The following is a 19,368-nucleotide window of genomic DNA, read 5'->3' as shown; positions in this document are numbered from 1 at the left end:
ATTGAGGGGTGCTTCCACATTCATGTTTGGAGGACCAAATGGTCGACAGTTAAGGTTCATGATGCCTTTGCTGCCGCTGGGCTTCTCCATCCATGGCTTTTCCTGGTGGGCTGCCCACAACAAGGCAATGTCCTCCCAACTGGCCCTCTCACTGTCACTCTCTTCCAGGGCCACCGTCCACACCTAAGTCTTCTCCTTTCAAACATATACCTTTTAATAAGCACTCACTAAATCCATCTTTATCTACTATGGGGTCCATCCAAGTCTCTGTACAGCTTCAAGCCAGAGACAACCGAAAAAACGTTCTTCAGTTCATATTATAAACTTCACCCAACCCTGGAATTGGCCTTGTGAGTCTGGTTTTGATTAAGTATAGAAACTGCTTTGTAGTCAAGAATCCCAAAACCCTCAGATTACACAGGATTCTGAAACCCACTCCTCCTCTGGACCAGCCAGCATCCTGCCCTGTGGCCAGGCCCCCAGGGCTGCTCCAACCCTCTGGGAGGTCGTCCACTCTGGACCCCCTGGGGACTTGGTCGTATTGGAGCAGCTCTTTGGGCAGAAAGGATGGCCTTCCTCATGGTGAATGTCCGTCACCTTGCAGCTTTGCCCACTGCTGCATGTCCTACTATGGGGAACTAATGAATGTCTAAAATCCACCTTTATCTGAGGCAAGGAAAAGTTGTTTTACCCCAGCTGTACTAATTACAACTGAATTTTTATATCCACATGCAAAGCCTTTGTGTACACTGTGAACACTGTTAAAACTCATTTATCCTGACTCTCTGCCAAACTCTAGGATGCTCTTCTATCCCTATGTTGTTGCTCAGGAGCACACTGTCTACCCCCAGCTACCTCTCACAAAAATCAACTCACGCTGGGTAACAGACTTGAACCTTAGGTGTGAAACTATTAGAATGCTGGAGGAAAATGTTGGAAATACTCTTCTAGTCATTGTCCTAGGCAATGCCTTTATGAAGAAGACCCCAAAGGCAATCACGACAGCAACAAAAATAAACAAATGGGACCTGATCAAATTAAAAAGCTTCTGCACAGCCAAAGAAACTGTCAAGACAGCAAATAGACAACCCACAGAATGGGAGAAAATTTTTGCAAGCTACACATCTGATAAAGGGCTGATAACTAGAATCTGTTTAGAACTCAGGAAAATCAGCAAGAAAAAAATCAAACAACCCTATCAAAAAATGGGCAAAGGACATGAACAGAAACTTCTCAAAATAAGACAGAATAATGGCAGAATAACAAACATATGAAAAAATGCTCAACATCTCTAATTGTCAGGGAAATGCAAATCAAAACCACAATGAGATATCACTTAACTCCAGTGAGAATGGCCTTTATCAAAAAGTCCCCAAACAACAAATGCTGGCGTGGATGCGGAGAGAGAGGAACACTCCTACACTGCTGTGGGACTGCAAACTAGTTCAACCTGTGTGGAAAGCAATATGGAGATACCTCAAAGCAATACAAGTAGATCTACCATTTGATCCAGCAATTCCACTACTGGGCATCTACCCAAAAGATCAAAAGTCACTTTATGAAAAAGACACATGGACTCGAATGTTTACAGCAGCACAATTCACAATCTCAAAGTTGTGGAAACAACCCAAGTGCCCATCAATTCATGAGTGGATTAATAAAATGTGGTATATGTATACCATGGAGTACTACTCAGCTTTAAGAAACAATGGTGATATAGCACCTCTTGTATATTCCTGGATACAGCTGGAACCCATCCTACTAAGTGAAGTATCTCAAAAATGGAAAAACCAGCACCACATGTACTCACCAGCAAATTGGTATTAACGGAGCAACACCTAAGTGGACATATAGGAGTAACATTTATCGGGTGTCGGGAGGGTGGGAGGGGGAGAAGGGGAGGGGTATATACAACCACAACGAGCAAGATGTGCAACGTTTGAGGTATGGACATGCTTGAAGCTCTTACTCGGGGGGGGGGGGCAGGGAGGCATGGGCAATATATGTAACCTTAAAACTTGTACCCCCATAATACGCCCATAAGAAAAAGAAAAAAAGAAAAAATGCTCTCTGATTACGAACCATGAGAGAAATGCAAATCAAAACTACAATGGGATATCATCTCACCCCAGTTAAAATGGCTTTCATTGGAAAGGCAGGGAATAGCAGATGCTGGCGAGGATGTGGAGGCAGGGGAACCCTCATGCACTGTGGGTGGGAATGGGAATTAGCACAGTTACTATGGAGAACAGTGTGTGGGTTCCTCAAAAAGCTAAAAATAGAAGTACCATGTGATCCAGCAATTCCACTACTGTGGATATATCCAAAAGAAAGCAAATCAATATACAGAAGAGATTCCCACCTGCCCATGTTTGTTACGGCGCTACCCACAATAGCCAAAATATGGAATCCACCTACGTGCCCAGCAATGGACGAATGGGTAAAGCAAATGTGGTATGTATGCACCATGAATATTAATCAACCCTAAAAGAGAATGAAATCCTGTCATTGGCAACACTATGGACGGCACTGGAGGTCGCTATGTTAAGGGAGCTAAGCCAAGCACAGGAATGCAAACATGGCGTGTTCCCACTCATATGTGGGAGCTGAAACAGTGGATGTCAGGAAGGGAGAGAGTAGGTGGGTGGTTAGCAGAGGAAGGGTGGAGGTTGCGGAAGGCCAGAGGAACGGAGGCCAGAGAGGAAACCGAGGCCAGAGCCCGCCGCCTTGCGGCCAACAGGTGCTTCCCTGGTGGGCGGCTGCCAGGGCCCGGGGCCCAGGGCGCGGCTCCCAGGCGGGCGTGCAGGAGGCAGCCACAGGGCGGGGCGGGGGACCCAAGTGGACTCTGCTGGGCCCTGGGCTGGCGGGGCCACCAGCCCCAGAGGCCGGCGGGTAATTGGTAGCATGGGCAGCTCTGCCAGCAGGGCGGGTAATTGGGCCCCGGGGTCCCCGCGCTCCAGCAGGAAAAGCTGTTCCTCCAGGCGCCCTGGCGGCCACTCCTCAAGAGCATCTCGGGCTCATCTAGCGCCTGTGGCCAGCCGGGAGCCACTGGACGCCGGGCGCAGCCCTCCTCACTCCCGGGCAGCTGCAGCCGCTGGTTGGCGCTGAGGCGTCCAGACCCCAGGTAGGACCCAGGGCTTCCCGTGATGACGATGGGCTCATTTTGCTGAGACGTTAGGGTGCGTCGCACACCTTGCATGGAGGTAGGGCTGTGCCTGTATATATGGGACCAACACCCCCACTGCACGTGCCCCACACCCAGTTCGGGGCAGGCGCTACCCGGTCCAGTCTGATCCCAGCACCCAGCATGATGGCTCTGGGTGCTCCATAAACGGCCCTCATATCTTTGAGGACAGTACTGTGCTGAGTACACATCTATGGGTACTATATGAGTATACATCGATGGGTACTGTACTGAGTACGCATCTATGGTACTGTGTGAGTATGTATCCATGGGTACTGTGCTGAGTATGCATCTGAGGGTGCTGTGCTGAGTACACATCTACTGGTACTGTGCTGGGCATGCACCCGTGGGTGCCGTGTGAGCACATATTTACCGGTGCAGTGCTGCACCCTGATGTCTGGCATTGCGCCCAGCCTGGCCAGCAGTGCCAGGGGGCCGAGCGGAGCAGGGGGCAGCTGCTCCCGAGTCATAGCGAAGGGCCAGCTCTGGGCAGTTCTGCCCGGTGCCAGGGAAGGGTTAGAGGAAAGGGCTGCGGGTGGGCGGCGGGTGCAGAGCTGCGGGAGAAGCCACCATGGGGCCCTCCCACCCCAGACACTTCCATGCTTGGGTTTTCTTAAAGTACCTGGGTTTGACTGTGGTGACCGGGCAAACACGCTCTTTTTAGCCCTGAGGAGAACTGTTTGCAAGGACAGAAGCCCGGCTCCCCCTCCCATCCCCCTGGCCTTTCGGTTTCTGCGCAGAAACCAGGGAGGCACAGCCAGGTGTAAAACACCAGATTTCCCAAGGCAGCGTGGGGCCCTGGCACACGGGAAGGACATTGGAGGAAACAGACGGAAGCCGGCGCACCTGGAGCTCAGTGCGCAGCAGCGGCGTGCCACGGTCCATCCCTCCACACACACGCCGCTCACGCGACACGTCCCGAGGAGGCTGGCCGGCCGGGCTGCGAGGACGCTCTCTCTTCTCAACTTCTCTGTAGGTCTGAAATCATTCCAAAACGAAGAGTTTATTTGCAGGAAAGTACAGCCATTGTCTGAAGTTCAGGTGATAGAGAGCATGTTGTAAGGGGACCTGGACTAATAAATACATGCAATTTTTATTTAAGTGGCCAACTCATTAATGGCCACTTCCCACTGCCCAAATACTCAGCACAGACCTGTAGGGGCCTCTGCCGTCCTGGGGGAAAGCACGAGACCCCGAGACCCTCGGGCAAAGCCCGTCCACAGGCGGGGACCACCGGCCTTCCCAGGACCCCTGGGGCCTCCGGATCCCTTCCTGTGGACTTTAAAGCCCCTGTAGTCACTCAGCTGGGAAGGGGACAAGCCGCCCGTGGTGGTGTCGGGAGAGGCACCACCCAGGATCAGACCGCCAGGCCCTCTGATGCAGGAGGCAGTCGCCGTGTGTGCTCTAAAACAATGGTGACTTTTGGCTGCGATCCTGGGGCACGGCTCCTGCTCTTGAAGCAGGTCCCAGCTCTGGATGGCAGGCTGGCGTTGGAAGGCAGGGAAGGGCTGTCGCCAGTGTATTCTCACACAGGGCTCACATGGGCAATTCCTTTCTAGAAGATTCTTTCTCAGCCCAGAACTCTCCCATCAACTGCAGACTTGTAGAGCCAGCACCCCCCCATGTCACCGAGTCTGTCCAGCAAATGCCTGGTGCCATGCCTCTGGCACCCAGGCAGCCTGCCCTGCTCTCGTCCTTCCAGGGACCTGGGCCATGACCCGGTCGGCTCTCTGCTCTTCACCTCCCCACTGCTGTGCCAGCGTCCTGGGGCTGCCGCAAAACTCAGGGTGGGGGGCTTAAGACAAAACAAACTTGCTCTATCACAGTTCCGGGGGCCACAAGTGAAGATCCAGATGTCAGAGCCAGGTTCCCTCTTAAACCTCTAGGGAGGGTCCTTCCCGCCCCCTCCGGCTTCTGGGGGCCCTTGGGGTCTTTGGCTTGTGGCCACATCACTCCACTCTGTGCCCCCGTCTTCACGTGGCCTGTTCCCCTGTGTCTCTCTATGTGACCTTTTCTGTCTCTTATAAGGACACTGGCCGTCGCATTTAGGGCCCTGCTGGCAAGAAGGATGCAAGAAAGTCGTGAGCTCTGAGTCAGTCTCAGGAAGGTCACTCTTCACTCCAGAGACGCTGGCGGGGAGGGGGCTCCACCCAGACTGAGCCAGGCCGGGAAGGGAAGGCAGGAATGCCGGGGTCTGGGGTGTCTCTGTTCCTGCATTCCTGGGCCACTCAGTTCTCAGAGGTCTCCACTGTTCACGTCTGCGGGCACCTGGGGGTTCCCGGATTGTCCCGTCCAAATCAAATGCTGCCGCTACAATTGCTCTCAGCGCCCCGTAGCAGCCTCTGCTAAAAGGAGCTTCCCTGAGTCCCCTCTGCCGCCATGCCCTTCGCCCGGGGCCAGAAAGGCAGTGATGCCTCCGCGTGAGTGTGCACATATGTTTGCCCATGTGTGTGATGGCAGGTGAGCGTGTGTGTTTGTGTGTGTGCAGGCACGTATGTGCATGAGTGTGTTTCGTGTGTGCGTGTGTGAGTGCATGCATGTATGTGCATGAGTGCATGGGGTGTATATGTGTCTGCACATGTGTGTAAGGATATGTGAGGGGGTGTGTGCATGAGTGTGTCTGGTGTGTGTATGTGTGTGTGCACATATGTGCATGGGTGTATTTGGTATGTGCACGTGAGTGCATGCATGTATGTGCATGAGAGTGTGGGGTGTATATGTCTGTGCATGTGTGTAAGGATATGTGAGTGTGTGTGCATGTGTGTGCACATGTGAGTGTGTGTGCTTGGACATGTGTGTAAGGGTGTGTGAGCACGTGTATGCATGCACGTGTGAGTGACCGTGTGTGCGCACACGCTGGCTTGGGGCGGGTGGGAGCAGCAGCCACACAGCGCAGAGGTGCGGTGCCCCCTCCCTGGCAGATTGGCTCGCCCAGCGCCCCCCAGGAGGAGGCGCCCATGGCCTGGCTCACACGCGTGCACCTTCCCCATAGACCTGTCCATGGCACGCCCCACCCTGCAGCGGAGGTTAATGCCGGCCTGGGCATCTCTAACTTTGAAGGGAAAAATTACCCACTTCGGTACCAGCATCGACTATAGCCGACAGCCACAGATGAACGTGCACAGCTACGTTAGCCGACAGCCGTGATGTGACTTTTCTAATTTTTCATTTATCAAAATAAAATTGTGAACATTTAAAAATAACGTAATGAAAGCATATATGTCTATGTTACCTATTCTGATTTACATGACAAGTACAGCTGCCTGCGAAGTACAACAAGCTTTCAGTGCTCTCAAGCTTTCTCATCACACGAGAGCAACACGGCCACGTCGTCAATGCTCAGCAGGAGCTTACCGCAGTGCTTAAATAAGAGTCCCCGTGATTCGCATGCCTGAGGTGGTGGTGGGAGTGGCTGCCAGGGTAATTGGGGGACGCACGGCTGGTGTCAAACCAGGCCCCAAACCCACAGCAGAACAGGGAGACCCGCGCTGCGCTGGCCACCCCAGTGGGTGGTGCAGACGCCTCCTTCCCGCCCTCACTGCGCCTGACGGCTGTGTCCTCTCTTCCTGCCTCCCGCCTCAGCGCTGCGGCTGGCGCAAGCACGCAGCACTGTCCTCTTGGTGCCTGGAGATCGTTCTCCCTGCTGTCCCCATCTGTGGGCACGACTCACCCCAGGTTAAGCTCCACTTTCTCCCCTTCCAGGCTGCCCTGCAGCCCTTCATCTCTGATGTCTTGCAGGCCCCGGCTCCCAGCACAGAAGGATGAGGGGGGAGAATGTCACCAAGGTCAGCACGTTCGTGCTGGTGGGCTTCCCCACGGCGCCCCAACTGCAGTACGTGCTCTTCCTCCTCTTCCTGCTCACCTACCTCTTTGTCCTGGTGGAGAACCTGGCCATCATCCTCACCGTCTGGGGCAGCACCTCGCTCCACAGGCCCATGTACTACTTTCTGGGCATCATGTCATCCTTGGAGATCTGGTACGTGTGTGACATCATGCCCAAGATGCTGGACGGCTTCCTCCTGCAGCGGAAACGCATCTCTTTCATTGGGTGCATGACGCAGCTCTACTTCTTCAGCTCCCTGGTGTGCACGGAGTGTGTGCTCCTGGCCTCCATGGGCTACGACCGCTACGTGGCCATCTGCTACCCGCTGCGCTACCACGTTATCATGACCACGGGGCTGTGCGTCCAGCTGGTGGTCTTCTCCTTTGTGAGCGGCTTCACCGTCTCCGTGATCAAGGTCTACTTTATCTCCAGCGCCACGTTCTGTGGCTCCAATGTCCTGAACCACTTCTTCTGTGACATTTCCCCCATCCTCAAGCTGGCCTGCACGGACTTCTCCACGGCAGAGCTGGTGGATTTCGTCCTGGCCTTCATCATCCTGGTGTTCCCTCTCCTGGCCACCGTGCTGTCCTACGGGCGCATCACCCTGGCTGTCCTGCGCATCCCCTCAGCCACTGGCCGTTGGAGAGCCTTCTCCACCTGCGCCTCTCACCTCACTGTGGTCGCCATCTTCTATACGGCCTTGCTTTTCATGTACGTCCGGCCCCAGGCCATCGATACACGGAGCTCCAACAAGCTCATCTCTGTTTTGTACACTGTCCTCACCCCCATCCTGAACCCCTTGATCTACTGTCTGAGGAACAAGGAATTTAAGGATGCCTTGAAAAAGGCCTTGGGCTGGGGCCGAGCTCCACCATAGAGGGCAGACCTTCTGCTCCTCCAGAACATCATCTCAGAATACACAACCTCTGTGGAAAGGCCATTTGATTTGCTATAATGGAAACTCTTAGCATTGTTGTTATACTGCATTTAATTTAAACCTTACTTCCGATTCTGTCTTCTCCTTCAGGAAAAGAAATGGGATTGAAGTTAATATCACAGACCTTTTGTTTGTGCTGTAATACCATTATTTTCTTTGTTTTATGTATGAGGAAAGAAGGACTTGGTAAAATTTAATAAATTTTCCTTGCTTTTAAAATTACATTTCAGCAAACAGCAAAACATGACAGGTCATCTGAGATTTTAAAGTCCCCAATAAATTGCAGTGTGTTAATGTACCGAAATGTTGCACTCTGTGGCAAAATGAGCTCCAAGTGTCCCCAAAGAAAAGTGTGTCTGGGAATTGTAAGGGACCACAGATATGCATTTTAAACCCATAGATGCATTCAGTGCATGTTCACTGACAGTCTTGGGTGGCTCCACCTCTGCTTTTTCCTACATCAACTCCTCCCCCCTGTCTAGTCAGCGACCATGAAAATAAAAAATGCTTTGCTAGTGTGTGAGTTCATCCTGGTAGGACACATGCAGATACCTAGGCAGGCAGGGAACTGCCTCTGTCCTGGTCAGTGTTGTACCCTCTCAGCCCAGCACAGTGGCTGGTGCCCATGGGCACCTGGGAGACAGGTATGGGATGGGTGGACAGCGAGGAGATCCACAGAGCAAGGGGACAGAGAGCAGACTCAGAGGGGGCTGCAGGGAGGACTCCAGGAGGGCCACGCAGATGGTATGATATTCCTTAGAACAGCAATAGCAGTTATTCAAGTAAAAAGGAGAATAGGAAAGGCATCCCTGGCAATTCTAGACTAGCTAGGCATCAGAGGCAGGTAGTGGCATAGAGCTGTGAAGGTCTCAAAGTCGCAAGCATGGCCGTGGCCTGATGTACAAGGGGTGACACGTGAGGGGAAGCTAGAGTACAGCACCCTAGAGCTTCCAGATGTGGCAGGCCAGAGTCAGAGCCCTGAGTGCTCACGGGTGTGGCACACAGAGGCAAATGCCTAGTCCCACAGGTGTGGCAGGCTGGAGTCAGAGCCCTGAGTGCTCACGGGTGTTGGTGGTAAGAGTCAGAACCCTGAGTGCTCACAGGTTTGGCAAGCCAGAGTCAAACGCCGAGTGCTCAGAAGTGTGGCAGTCTAGACTCAGAACCGCGAGTGCTCACAGGTGTGACAGGCCGGATGTGAATTTTGAGTATCCACAGGTGTGGCAGGTAGAGGTGCTCCCTGTGATCCCACAGTTGTGGCAGGTCAGAGTCAGAACCCTGCGTGCCCACAGGTGTGGCAACTAGAGGAGACTCCCGAGAGCTCCCAGGTGTGGCAGTCGGGGCTGAACCCCAGAGCTCGCAGGTGTGGCTGGCAGAGCAGAGCTCTGAGAGCTCGCAGGTGATACAGGCAGCATGGGCTTCATCCAGCCCTTAATGCTGGGGGGCGGGGGCATGTTCAGATTCCTAGTTTAGACATCCACTTGGAATGTCTGTGTGTGTGACATGGACCAGGGGACACAGGGGCAGGCAGGGAGACCATGGAGGAGACTCGGGCTGTCCGGATGAGGTCTGAGCAACACCTAGACTGAGCAGAGAACGCAGGAGGGATGGAGTGGCCAGGCCCAGTAGAGGACTGCCTGGGTGTTCAAATCAGCATCAGGGTTAAGGAATTGAGGGGTGCTTCCACATTCATGTTTGGGGGACCAAATGGTCAACAGTTAAGGTTCATGATGCCTTTGCTGCCGCTGGGCTTCTCCATCCATGGCTTTTCCTGGTGGGCTGCCCACACCAAGGCAATGTCCTCCCAACTGGCCCTCTCACTGTCACTCTCTGCCAGGGCCACCGTCCACACCTAAGTCTTCTCCTTTCAAACATATACCTTTTAATAAGCACTTGCTAAATCCATCTTTATCTACTATGGGGTCCATACAAGTCTCTGTACAGCTTCAAGCCAGAGACAACTGAAAAAACGTTCTTCAGTTCATATTATAAACTTCACCCAACCCTGGAATTGGCCTTATGAGTCTGGTTTTGATTAAGTATAGAAACTGCTTTGTAGTCAAGAATCCCAAAACCCTCAGATTACACAGGATTCTGAAACCCACTCCTCCTCTGGGCCAGCCAGCATCCTGCCCTGTGGCCAGGCCCCCAGGGCTGCTCCAACCCTCTGGGAGGAGGTCCTCTCTGGACCCCCTGGGGACTTGGTCGTATTGGAGCAGCTCTTTGGGCAGAAAGGATGGCCTTCCTCATGGTGAATGTCCGTCACCTTGCAGCTTTGCCCACTGCTGCATGTCCTACTATGGGGAACTAATGAATGTCTAAAATCCACCTTTATCTGAGGCAAGGAAAAGTTGTTTTCTCCCAGCTGTACTAATTACAACTGAGTATCTGTACCCACATGCAGAGCCTTTGTGTACACTGTGCACCCTGTTAAAGCTCATTTATCCTGACTCTCTGCCAAGCTCTAGGATGCTCTTCTATCCCTATGTTGTTGCTCAGGAGCACACTGACTGTCTACCCCAGCTTGTGTCCTTTCTAGAGTTGACTGCCCTTCTGTGCCCCACTACTCAACACAGAGTGAGTCTTTATGCTGCCCACATTGGGAATTCCCTCCCAAGCCTCCTGGGTGTCATGGCCTGGATCTGCCTCTTTCATGTGCAGTTGCTCATCCAGGTCCCCACTCACCATTCGGCCTGCTTGGTCAGACCCCTTGGCCCTGTGTTATTTAGAGGAAGAGCAGGAGACCAGGTAAGACCATCCTGTGATGTTCCATTGGTCAAGGGATCTGGCACAGGCTTGGAGCAATGCTACTGCTGCCAGGGCCATCCTCAGGGCTCCCGAGAGCCCATTTCCCCCCCACCGCAAGAAGTGATTCATTCTCCTGTGAAACCCTTCCATCTCCTCTGTCCACACACTTCCTTTGTTGCAACTAAATGAGTCATTCATTCATTCACTTATTCATTCATTCAAGCACTGACTACGTGCTTGGCACCTACTATGTGCCAGATACTAGTCTAGGCACTTTAGGTAAATGGTAAACAAAATAGACATAAATCACAGCCCTCATGTAGTTTACATTCTATTACACGAGAGAGAAATACAGAAAACAAATAACTGAAATACTTATAGTGGCATTCAGGAATATGAGCTAACAAAATAAAAATACAACAGCTATAGTCAGCAAAAAAATAAAAAAAATAAAAAAAATGGCCCAGATATTCAAACTCTCAAACGTCAAGGACAAAGAGAGGATCCTAAAAGCAGTAAGAGAAAAGAAGCAAATAATGTATAAAGGAGCTCCAGTTCTTCTGGCAACAGATTTCTTAATGGAAACCACACAGGCCAGGAGGGAATAGGACAATATTTTCACAGTGCTGAAAGAAAGAAACTGCCATGCAACAAAACTATCTCCAGCAAAGCTATCCTTCAAATACGAAGAGGAGATAACATCTTTCCTAGACAAACAAGAGGTGAGGGGATTCACCACCACCAAACATGTCTTACAAGAAATGCTAAATGGAATTCTTTAATCTCAAAAAAACGCACAACATTAATGCACAAGAAGAAAACATTGGAATATATAAAACCCACTGATAAAATTAAGTATACAGACAATCCAGAATATTCTAATACTGTCATTGTGGCATGCAATCCACTCATAACACTAGTATAAAGTCCAAAAGACAAATCTATCAAGAATGATAATGTCTACAGAAACTTCTTAAGAGATAAACAATATAAAAATATGTAAATTGAGACAACATAAAGTCAAAACATGAGGGGAGATGGAGTTAAAGTGTAAAAGTTTTTTTCATTTTTATTTATGTTTTCTTATTCTTTTCTTTGTGATCCTAGATAACTTGTCATTCATTAAAATCACTTGTCATGTCTATAAGATATTTTTTGTAAGCCTCATGGTAACTACAATGCAAAAACCTATAATAAATTCACTAAAATAAAAAGCAACCAATTAAAAGATACTACCAGAGAAACATCACTTAATTGCAAAGGAAGACAGTAAGAAAGGAAGAAAGAAGAAAAGGAGTTATAAAGCAACCAGAAAACAAGCAACAAAATGGTAGTAGTAAGCCCTTAATTATCAATAATAACACTGAATGTAATCAGACTCAATTCTGTTGCAAGGCATACAGTGGCTGAATGGACAAAGAGGCAAGACTCAACTATATGCTGCCTACAAGAAACCAACTTCACCCATAAAGACACACATACACTGAAAGTGAAAGAGTAGAAAAAGATATTCCATACAACTGGAAACTATGAAGACCAGGAGTAGCTATACGTACAACAGATAAAATAGATTACTAATAAAAGACAATAAAAAGGAAAATGGTTTAATAATAATGATGAAGCAGTAAATTTAGTAAGGGGATAAAATAACTATAAATATCTGTGTAGCAAAACACCAGAGTTCCCAAATATATAGAGCAAACATAAATAGATCTAAAGAGAGAAATAGACTGCAATACAATAACAGGGACTTCAACACCCATCTCTCAGGAATAGACAGCTCATTCAGATGGAAAATCAACAAAGAAACATGTAAACTACACACAAGACCAAATAAGCCTTACTGACAATTACATAACATTTCACCTAACTAGTGTAGAATACACATTCTTTTAATCAGACATGGATGATACTCCAGAACGGACCAAATCATAGGCCATAAAGAAAAGTCTCAATGAATTAAAAAAAGTAGAAATCATATCAAGTATCTTTTCTGACCACAACAGAATAAAACTAGGCATCAATAATAAGAGGAACCTCTAAAAATACATGAACACATGAAAATTAAACAGCGTGCTCCTGCATAACTGATGGATCAATGAAGAAATTCAGAAGGAAATTAAAATATTCCTTGAAACAAGTGAAATGGAAATACATCATACCAAAGTCTATGGGATAGAACAAAAGAGTATTTAGAGGGAAATTTATAGCAATAAACACCTATGTCAAAAAGTAGAAAGACTTCAACTAAACAACCTAATGATGCACCTCAAGGAACTAGAAAAGTAAGAACAAACCAAATCCCAAATTAGTAGAAGAAAAGAAACAATAAATATCAGAGAAGAAATAAATAAAATTGAGACTAAAAACCAATATAGAAGATCAACAAAATGAAAATGTGCTTTTCTGAAAAGATAAACAAAATCAACAAACCTTTATCTAGACTAAGAAATAAAAGAGAGAAGACCCAAATTAACAAAATCAGAAATGAAAAAAGGAGACATAACAACTGAGAATGCAGAAATGCAAAGAATCAATAGAGACTATTACAAACAACCATGGGCCAACAAATCAGAAAACCTAGAAAAAAGTGCATAAATTCCTGGGCACATACAAGCTACCAAGATTGAACCATGAAGACACAGAAAACTTCAATAAACCAATGGTGAGTAATGAGACTGAGGCCACAATAAAAATTTGTGATAAATCAAAGCCCAAGACCTGATGGCTCCACTACTGAATTCTACCAAACATTGAAAGAACTAATACCAATTCTACTCAAAGTCTTCAAAAAATCAAAGAGAAGGGAACACTCCCAAACTCGTTCTGTAAGGCCAGCATTGCCTTAAATGCCAAAACCAGGCAAGGAGAAAACAAACAAATAAAAAACTACAGGCCGATATCCCTGATGAACATAGATGCAAAAATTCTCAACAAAATACTAGCAAACAAAATTCAACAGCACATTAAAAGGATCATTCACCATGATTTAGTGGGAATCATCTCAAGGACACAAGGATGGTTCAACAAACACAAAGCAATAAATGTGATACATCACATTAACAGAGCCAAAACCAAAAAACGTATGATCGTTTCAATATATGATGAAAAATTTAATTGAATTCAATAAAATTTATCACCTCTTAATGATAAAAATCCTCAACAAACTAGGTGTAGAAGGAACATACCTCACTAAAGGAAGCTGAAGCGAGCCGTCCCAGAGTCAGATTGGCTGAGACCCCAAGTCAGCAGAACGGGAGCCCATTGCTTTTTCCCACAATTAGCAGGACGTGGCTTGCTGACTGGCTGAAGAAACTTTCTCCAGGCAAAGGGCCAAGGACCTAAGGCCTTGCATGCGAGCCAAGGTTGTCGGGTAACCAGCACGCGGTGCTAGGCACTTGCAAGATGGTCTAGAATTCAAGGTCTCGCACTCGAGCCGAGATTGTTTGTTATCCGAAAGCAGTACAAAACATCAAAGAGACCTCTTGTAGAAGGCCATGCTTTTTGCTTTGACTGGAAAAGCAGGTGTTGTTGGCCGTGGGAAGCCACGTACCAAAAAGTAGGTGGGAAAGTAGCTGGCATGAGAAAATAGCTGCGGGACGCTTGCCCAATTAAACCGTATATAATAAAATTGACGAGCACTTTTCCGATGCTGCAGTCCAAAACCGTCTCTTGTCTCTGTGTCCTTTTTTATTCCGGGGCTGCTGCCAATTCTGTCTGTCTGCGTCTTAAGTATATGTTCTGTGTATGTCATCCCCCGTTCTGTAATTGGGCCATGACACCTCACAATAATAAAGGCCATATGTGACAAGCCCACAGCTGAATGCAGAATAATTGAAAAACCTTTCCTCTAAGACCTGGAAGAAGACTAGGTTGCTCACTTTCACCATTTTTATTCAACATAATACTGGAAGTTCTGGCCAGAGCAATTAGGCAAGAGAAATAAATAAAGGGCATCCAAATTAGAATGAGAGAAGTTAAATTAGTCTTGTTCACAGGTGACATGGCCTTATACTTAGAAAAACCTAAGGACTCCACAGGAAAAAAAAAAAAACTGTTAGAAGTGATAAACAAATTCAGTAAAGTAGCAGGATACAAAATCAACATACAAAAATCAGTAACATTTTATACACGCAAACAGGAAATAACCTAAAAAAATAAAAAAAAATCCCATTTACAATGCGATTACATCTAAGACCTGAAACTATGGAACTACCAGAAGCAAACATTTAGGAATTGCTCCAGGACATTGGTCTGGCCAAGGATTTTTTTGTGTAAAACCTCAAAAGCGCGGGGAACCAAAGCAAAAATAGACAAATGGGATCACATCAAGCTAAAAAGCTTCTGCACAGCAAAGGAGACAATCAACAAAGTGAAGAGACAACCCACGGAATGGGAGACAATATTCGCACCCTATCCATCTGATAAAGGATTAATAATCAGAATATATAAGAAGTTCAAACAAATCAATAGCAAAAATCAAATAATCCAATTAAAAATGAGCAAAAGATATGAATAGATATTTCTCCAAAAAAAGACATAGCAGTGGCCACTGGTATATGAAAAAATGCTCAACATCATGAACCATGAGAGAAATGCAAATGAAAACTACAATGGGATATCATCTCACCCCAGTTAAAATGGCTTTCATTAGAAAGGCAGGGAATAGCAGATGCTGGCGAGGATGTGGAGACAGGGGAACCCTCATGCACTGTGGGTGGGAATGGGAATTAGCACAGTTACTATGGAGAACAGGGTGTGGGTTCCTCAAAAAGCTAAAAATAGAAGTACCATGTGATCCAGCAATTCCACTACTGTGGATATATCCAAAAGAAAGCAAATCAATATACAGAAGAGATTCCCGCCTGCCCATGTTTGTTACGGCGCTACCCACAATAGCCAAAATATGGAATCCACCTACGTGCCCAGCAATGGACGAATGGGTAAAGCAAATGTGGTATGTATGCACCATGAATATTAATCAACCCTAAAAGAGAAAGAAACCGTGTCATTGGCAATGCTATGGACGGCACTGGAGGTCGCTATGTTAAGGGAGCTAAGCCAAGCACAGGAATGCAAACATGGCGTGTTCCCACTCATATGTGGGAGCTGAAACAGTGGATGTCAGGAAGGGAGAGAATAGGTGGGTGGTTAGCAGAGGAAGGGTGGAGGTTGCGGAAGGCCAGAGGAACGGAGGCCAGAGAGGAAACCGAGGCCAGAGCGGGCCGCCTTGCGGCCAACAGGTGCTTCCCTGGTACGCGGCTGCCAGGGCCCGGGGCCCAGGGCGCGGCTCCCAGGCGGGCGTGCAGGAGGCAGCCACAGGGCGGGGCGGGGGACCCAAGTGGACTCTGGTGGGCCCTGGGCTGGCGGGGCCACCAGCCCCAGAGGCCGGCGGCTAATTGGTAGCATGGGCAGCTCTGCCAGCAGGGCGGGTAATTGGGCCCCGGAGTCCCCGCGCTCCAGCAGGAAAAGCTGTTCCTCCAGGCGCCCTGGCGGCCACTCCTCAAGAGCATCTCGGGCTCATCTAGCGCCTGTGGCCAGCCGGGAGCCACTGGACGCCGGGCGCAGCCCTCCTCGCTCCCGGGCAGCTGCAGCCGCTGGTTGGCGCTGAGGCGTCCAGACCCCAGGTAGGACCCAGGGCTTCCCGTGATGACGATGGGCTCATTTTGCTGAGACGTTAGGGTGCGTCGCAATATACGTAACCTTAACATCGTGTACCCCCACAATATGCTGAATAAAAAAATAATTATATATAAAAAAAAGAAAACCCAAGGAAAGTGGAGATTTCCTTACCCCGGGATGGAAGTGTCTGGGGTGGGAGGGGTGCCGCGGTGGCTTGCATGGAGGTAGGGCTGTGCCTGTATATATGAGACCAACACCCCCACTGCACGTGCCCCACACCCAGTTCGGGGCAGGCTCTACCCTGTCCAGTCCGATCCCAGCACCCAGCATGATGGCTCTGGGTGCTCCATAAACGGCCCTCATATCTTTGAGGACAGTACTGTGCTGAGTACACATCTGCGGGTACTGTGCTGAGTACACACCTGTGGGTGCTGTGTGAGCACGCATTTACAGGTGCCATGCTGCACCCTGATGTCTGACATCTCACCCAGCCTGGCCAGCAGTGCCATGGGGCTGAGCAGTGCCATGGGGACGAGCAGTGCCGGTGGGCCGAGCGGAGCAGGGCACAGCTGCTCCTGCGTCATAGCGAAGGGCCAGCACTGGGCGGTTCTGCCTGGTGCCAGGGAAGGGTTGGAGCAAAGGGCTGGGGCCAGCGGCAGGTGCAGAGCTGTGGGAGAAGCCACCGCGGCACCCCTCCCACCCCAGACACTTCCATGCTGGGGTACGGAAATCTCCACTTTCCTTGGGTTTTCCTGGTTTTTTTATAATTTTTTTTTTATTTCGGCATATCTTGGGATACAAATGTTAAGGTTACGTATATTGCCCTTGCCACTCCTCCCCCCTTGAGTCGGAGCTTCAAGCGTGACCATCCCCCAGATGGTACACACCACACTCATTATGTATGCATATACCCGTCCCCTCCTCCCCCTCCCACCTGCCCGACCCGCAATAAATGTTATTCCTATGTGTCCACTTAGGTGTTGATCAGTTAGGGAAAGCAGTATGGAGATGCCTTAAAGCGATACAAGTAGATCTACCATCTGATCCAGCAGTCCCACTACAGAGCATCTACCCAAAAGAAAAAATGACACTACAAAAAAGACATCTGCACTCGAATGTTTATAGCAGCACAATTCACAACTGTAAAGTTGTGGAAACAACCCAAGTTTCTAGGGTTTTCTTAAAGTACCTGAGTTTGGCCGGGCGCGGTGGGTCACTCCTGTAATCCTAGCACTCTGGGAGGTCGAAGCGGGCAGATTGCTTGAGGTCAGGAGTTCGAAATCAGCCTGAGCAAGAATGAGACCCCGTCTCTACTATAAATAGAAAGAAATTACTTGGCCAACTAATGTATATAGAAAAAATTAGCCGGGCATGGTGGCCTATGCCTGTAGTCCCAGCTACTCAGGAGGCTGAGGCAGGAGGATCGCTTGAGCCCAGGAGTCAGAGGTTGCTGTGAGCTAGGCTGATCCCACCGCACTCACTCTAGCCTGGGCAACAAAGTGAGACTCTGTCTCAAAAAAAAAAAAAAAAGGACCTGAGTTTGAGTGTGGTGACCGGGCAAACACGCTCATTTTAGCCCTGAGGAGAACTGTTTGCAAGGACAGAACCCTGGCTCCCCCTCCCATCCCCCTGGCCTTTTGGTTTCTGCGCAGAAACCAGGGAGGCACGGCCAGGTGTAAAACACCAGACTTCCCAAGGCAGCGTGGGGCCCTGGCACACGGGAAGGGCATTGGAGGAAACAGACGGAAGCCGGCGCACCTGGAGCTCAGTGCGCAGCAGCGGCGTGCCACGGTCCATCCCTCCACACACGCCGCTCACGCGACACGTCCCGAGGAGGCTGGCCGGCCGGGCTGCGAGGACGCTCTCTCTTCTCAACTTCTCTGTAGGTCTGAAATCATTCCAAAACGAAGAGTTTATTTGCAGGAAAGTACAGCCATTGTCTGAAGTTCAGGTGATAGAGAGCATGTTGTAAGGGGACCTGGACTAATAAATACATGCAATTTTTATTTAAGTGGCCAACTCATTAATGGCCACTTCCCACTGCCCAAATACTCAGCACAGACCTGTAGGGGCCTCTGCCGTCCTGGGGGAAAGCACGAGACCCCGAGACCCTCGGGCAAAGCCCGTCCACAGGCGGGGACCACCGGCCTTCCCAGGACCCCTGGGGCCTCCGGATCCCTTCCTGTGGACTTTAAAGCCCCTGTAGTCACTCAGCTGGGAAGGGGACAAGCCGCCCGTGGTGGTGTCGGGAGAGGCACCACCCAGGATCAGACCGCCAGGCCCTCTGATGCAGGAGGCAGTCGCCGTGTGTGCTCTAAAACAATGGTGACTTTTGGCTGCGATCCTGGGGCACGGCTCCTGCTCTTGAAGCAGGTCCCAGCTCTGGACAGAGGCTGGCGTCGGAAGGCAGGGAAGGGTGTCACCAATGGATTCTCACACAGGGCTCACCCTTAGCAGGGGGAGTACAGAGGTGGGAAATTCCTTTCTAGAATATTCTTTCTCAGCCCAGAACTCTCCCATCAACTGCAGACTTGTAGAGCCAGCACCCCTCATGTCACCGAGTCTGTCCAGCAAATGCCTGGTGCCATGCCTCTGGCACCCAGGCAGCCTGCCCTGCTCTCGTCCTTCCAGGGACCTGGGCCATGACCCGGTCGGCTCTCTGCTCTTCACCTCCCCACTGCTATGCCAGCGTCCTGGGGCTGCCACAAAACTCGGGGTGGGGGGCTTAAGACAAAACAAACTTGCTCTATCACAGTTCCGGGGGACACAAAGTGAAGATCCAGATGTCAGAGCTAGGTTCCCTCTTAAGCCTCTAGGGAGGGTCCTTCCCGCCCCCTCCGGCTTCTGGGGGCTCGTGGGGTCTTTGGCTTGTGGCCACATCACTCCACTCTGTGCCCCCGTCTTCACGTGGCCTGTTCCCCTGTGTCTCTCTATGTGACATTTTCTATCTCTTATAAGGACACTGGCCGTCGCATTTAGGGCCCTGTCAGCAAGAAGGATGCAAGAAAGTCGTGAGCTCTGAGTCAGTCTCAGGAAGGTCACTCTGCACTCCAGAGA

The 19,368-nt window shown here is 49.6% G+C and overlaps 1 protein-coding gene across 1 annotated transcript; it reads left to right on the top strand.

Moving 5' to 3' along the window:
* The first annotated feature begins 6,945 nt into the window (after positions 1-6,945).
* Positions 6,946-7,899, top strand: LOC105866440 (olfactory receptor 6B2-like). Its single transcript, XM_012755745.3, has one exon. It carries the CDS (start codon positions 6,946-6,948, stop codon positions 7,882-7,884), a length of 939 nt encoding a protein of 312 aa, XP_012611199.3. The 3' UTR covers positions 7,885-7,899.
* The last annotated feature ends 11,469 nt before the right edge of the window (positions 7,900-19,368 follow it).

This window comes from Microcebus murinus, chromosome 8, assembly GCF_040939455.1.
Source record: "Microcebus murinus isolate Inina chromosome 8, M.murinus_Inina_mat1.0, whole genome shotgun sequence".
Classification (NCBI taxonomy): Eukaryota; Metazoa; Chordata; class Mammalia; order Primates; family Cheirogaleidae; genus Microcebus; species Microcebus murinus.
The sequence above is the reverse complement of the archived record's forward strand: the minus strand, read 5'-3'. Positions and strand labels throughout refer to the sequence as shown.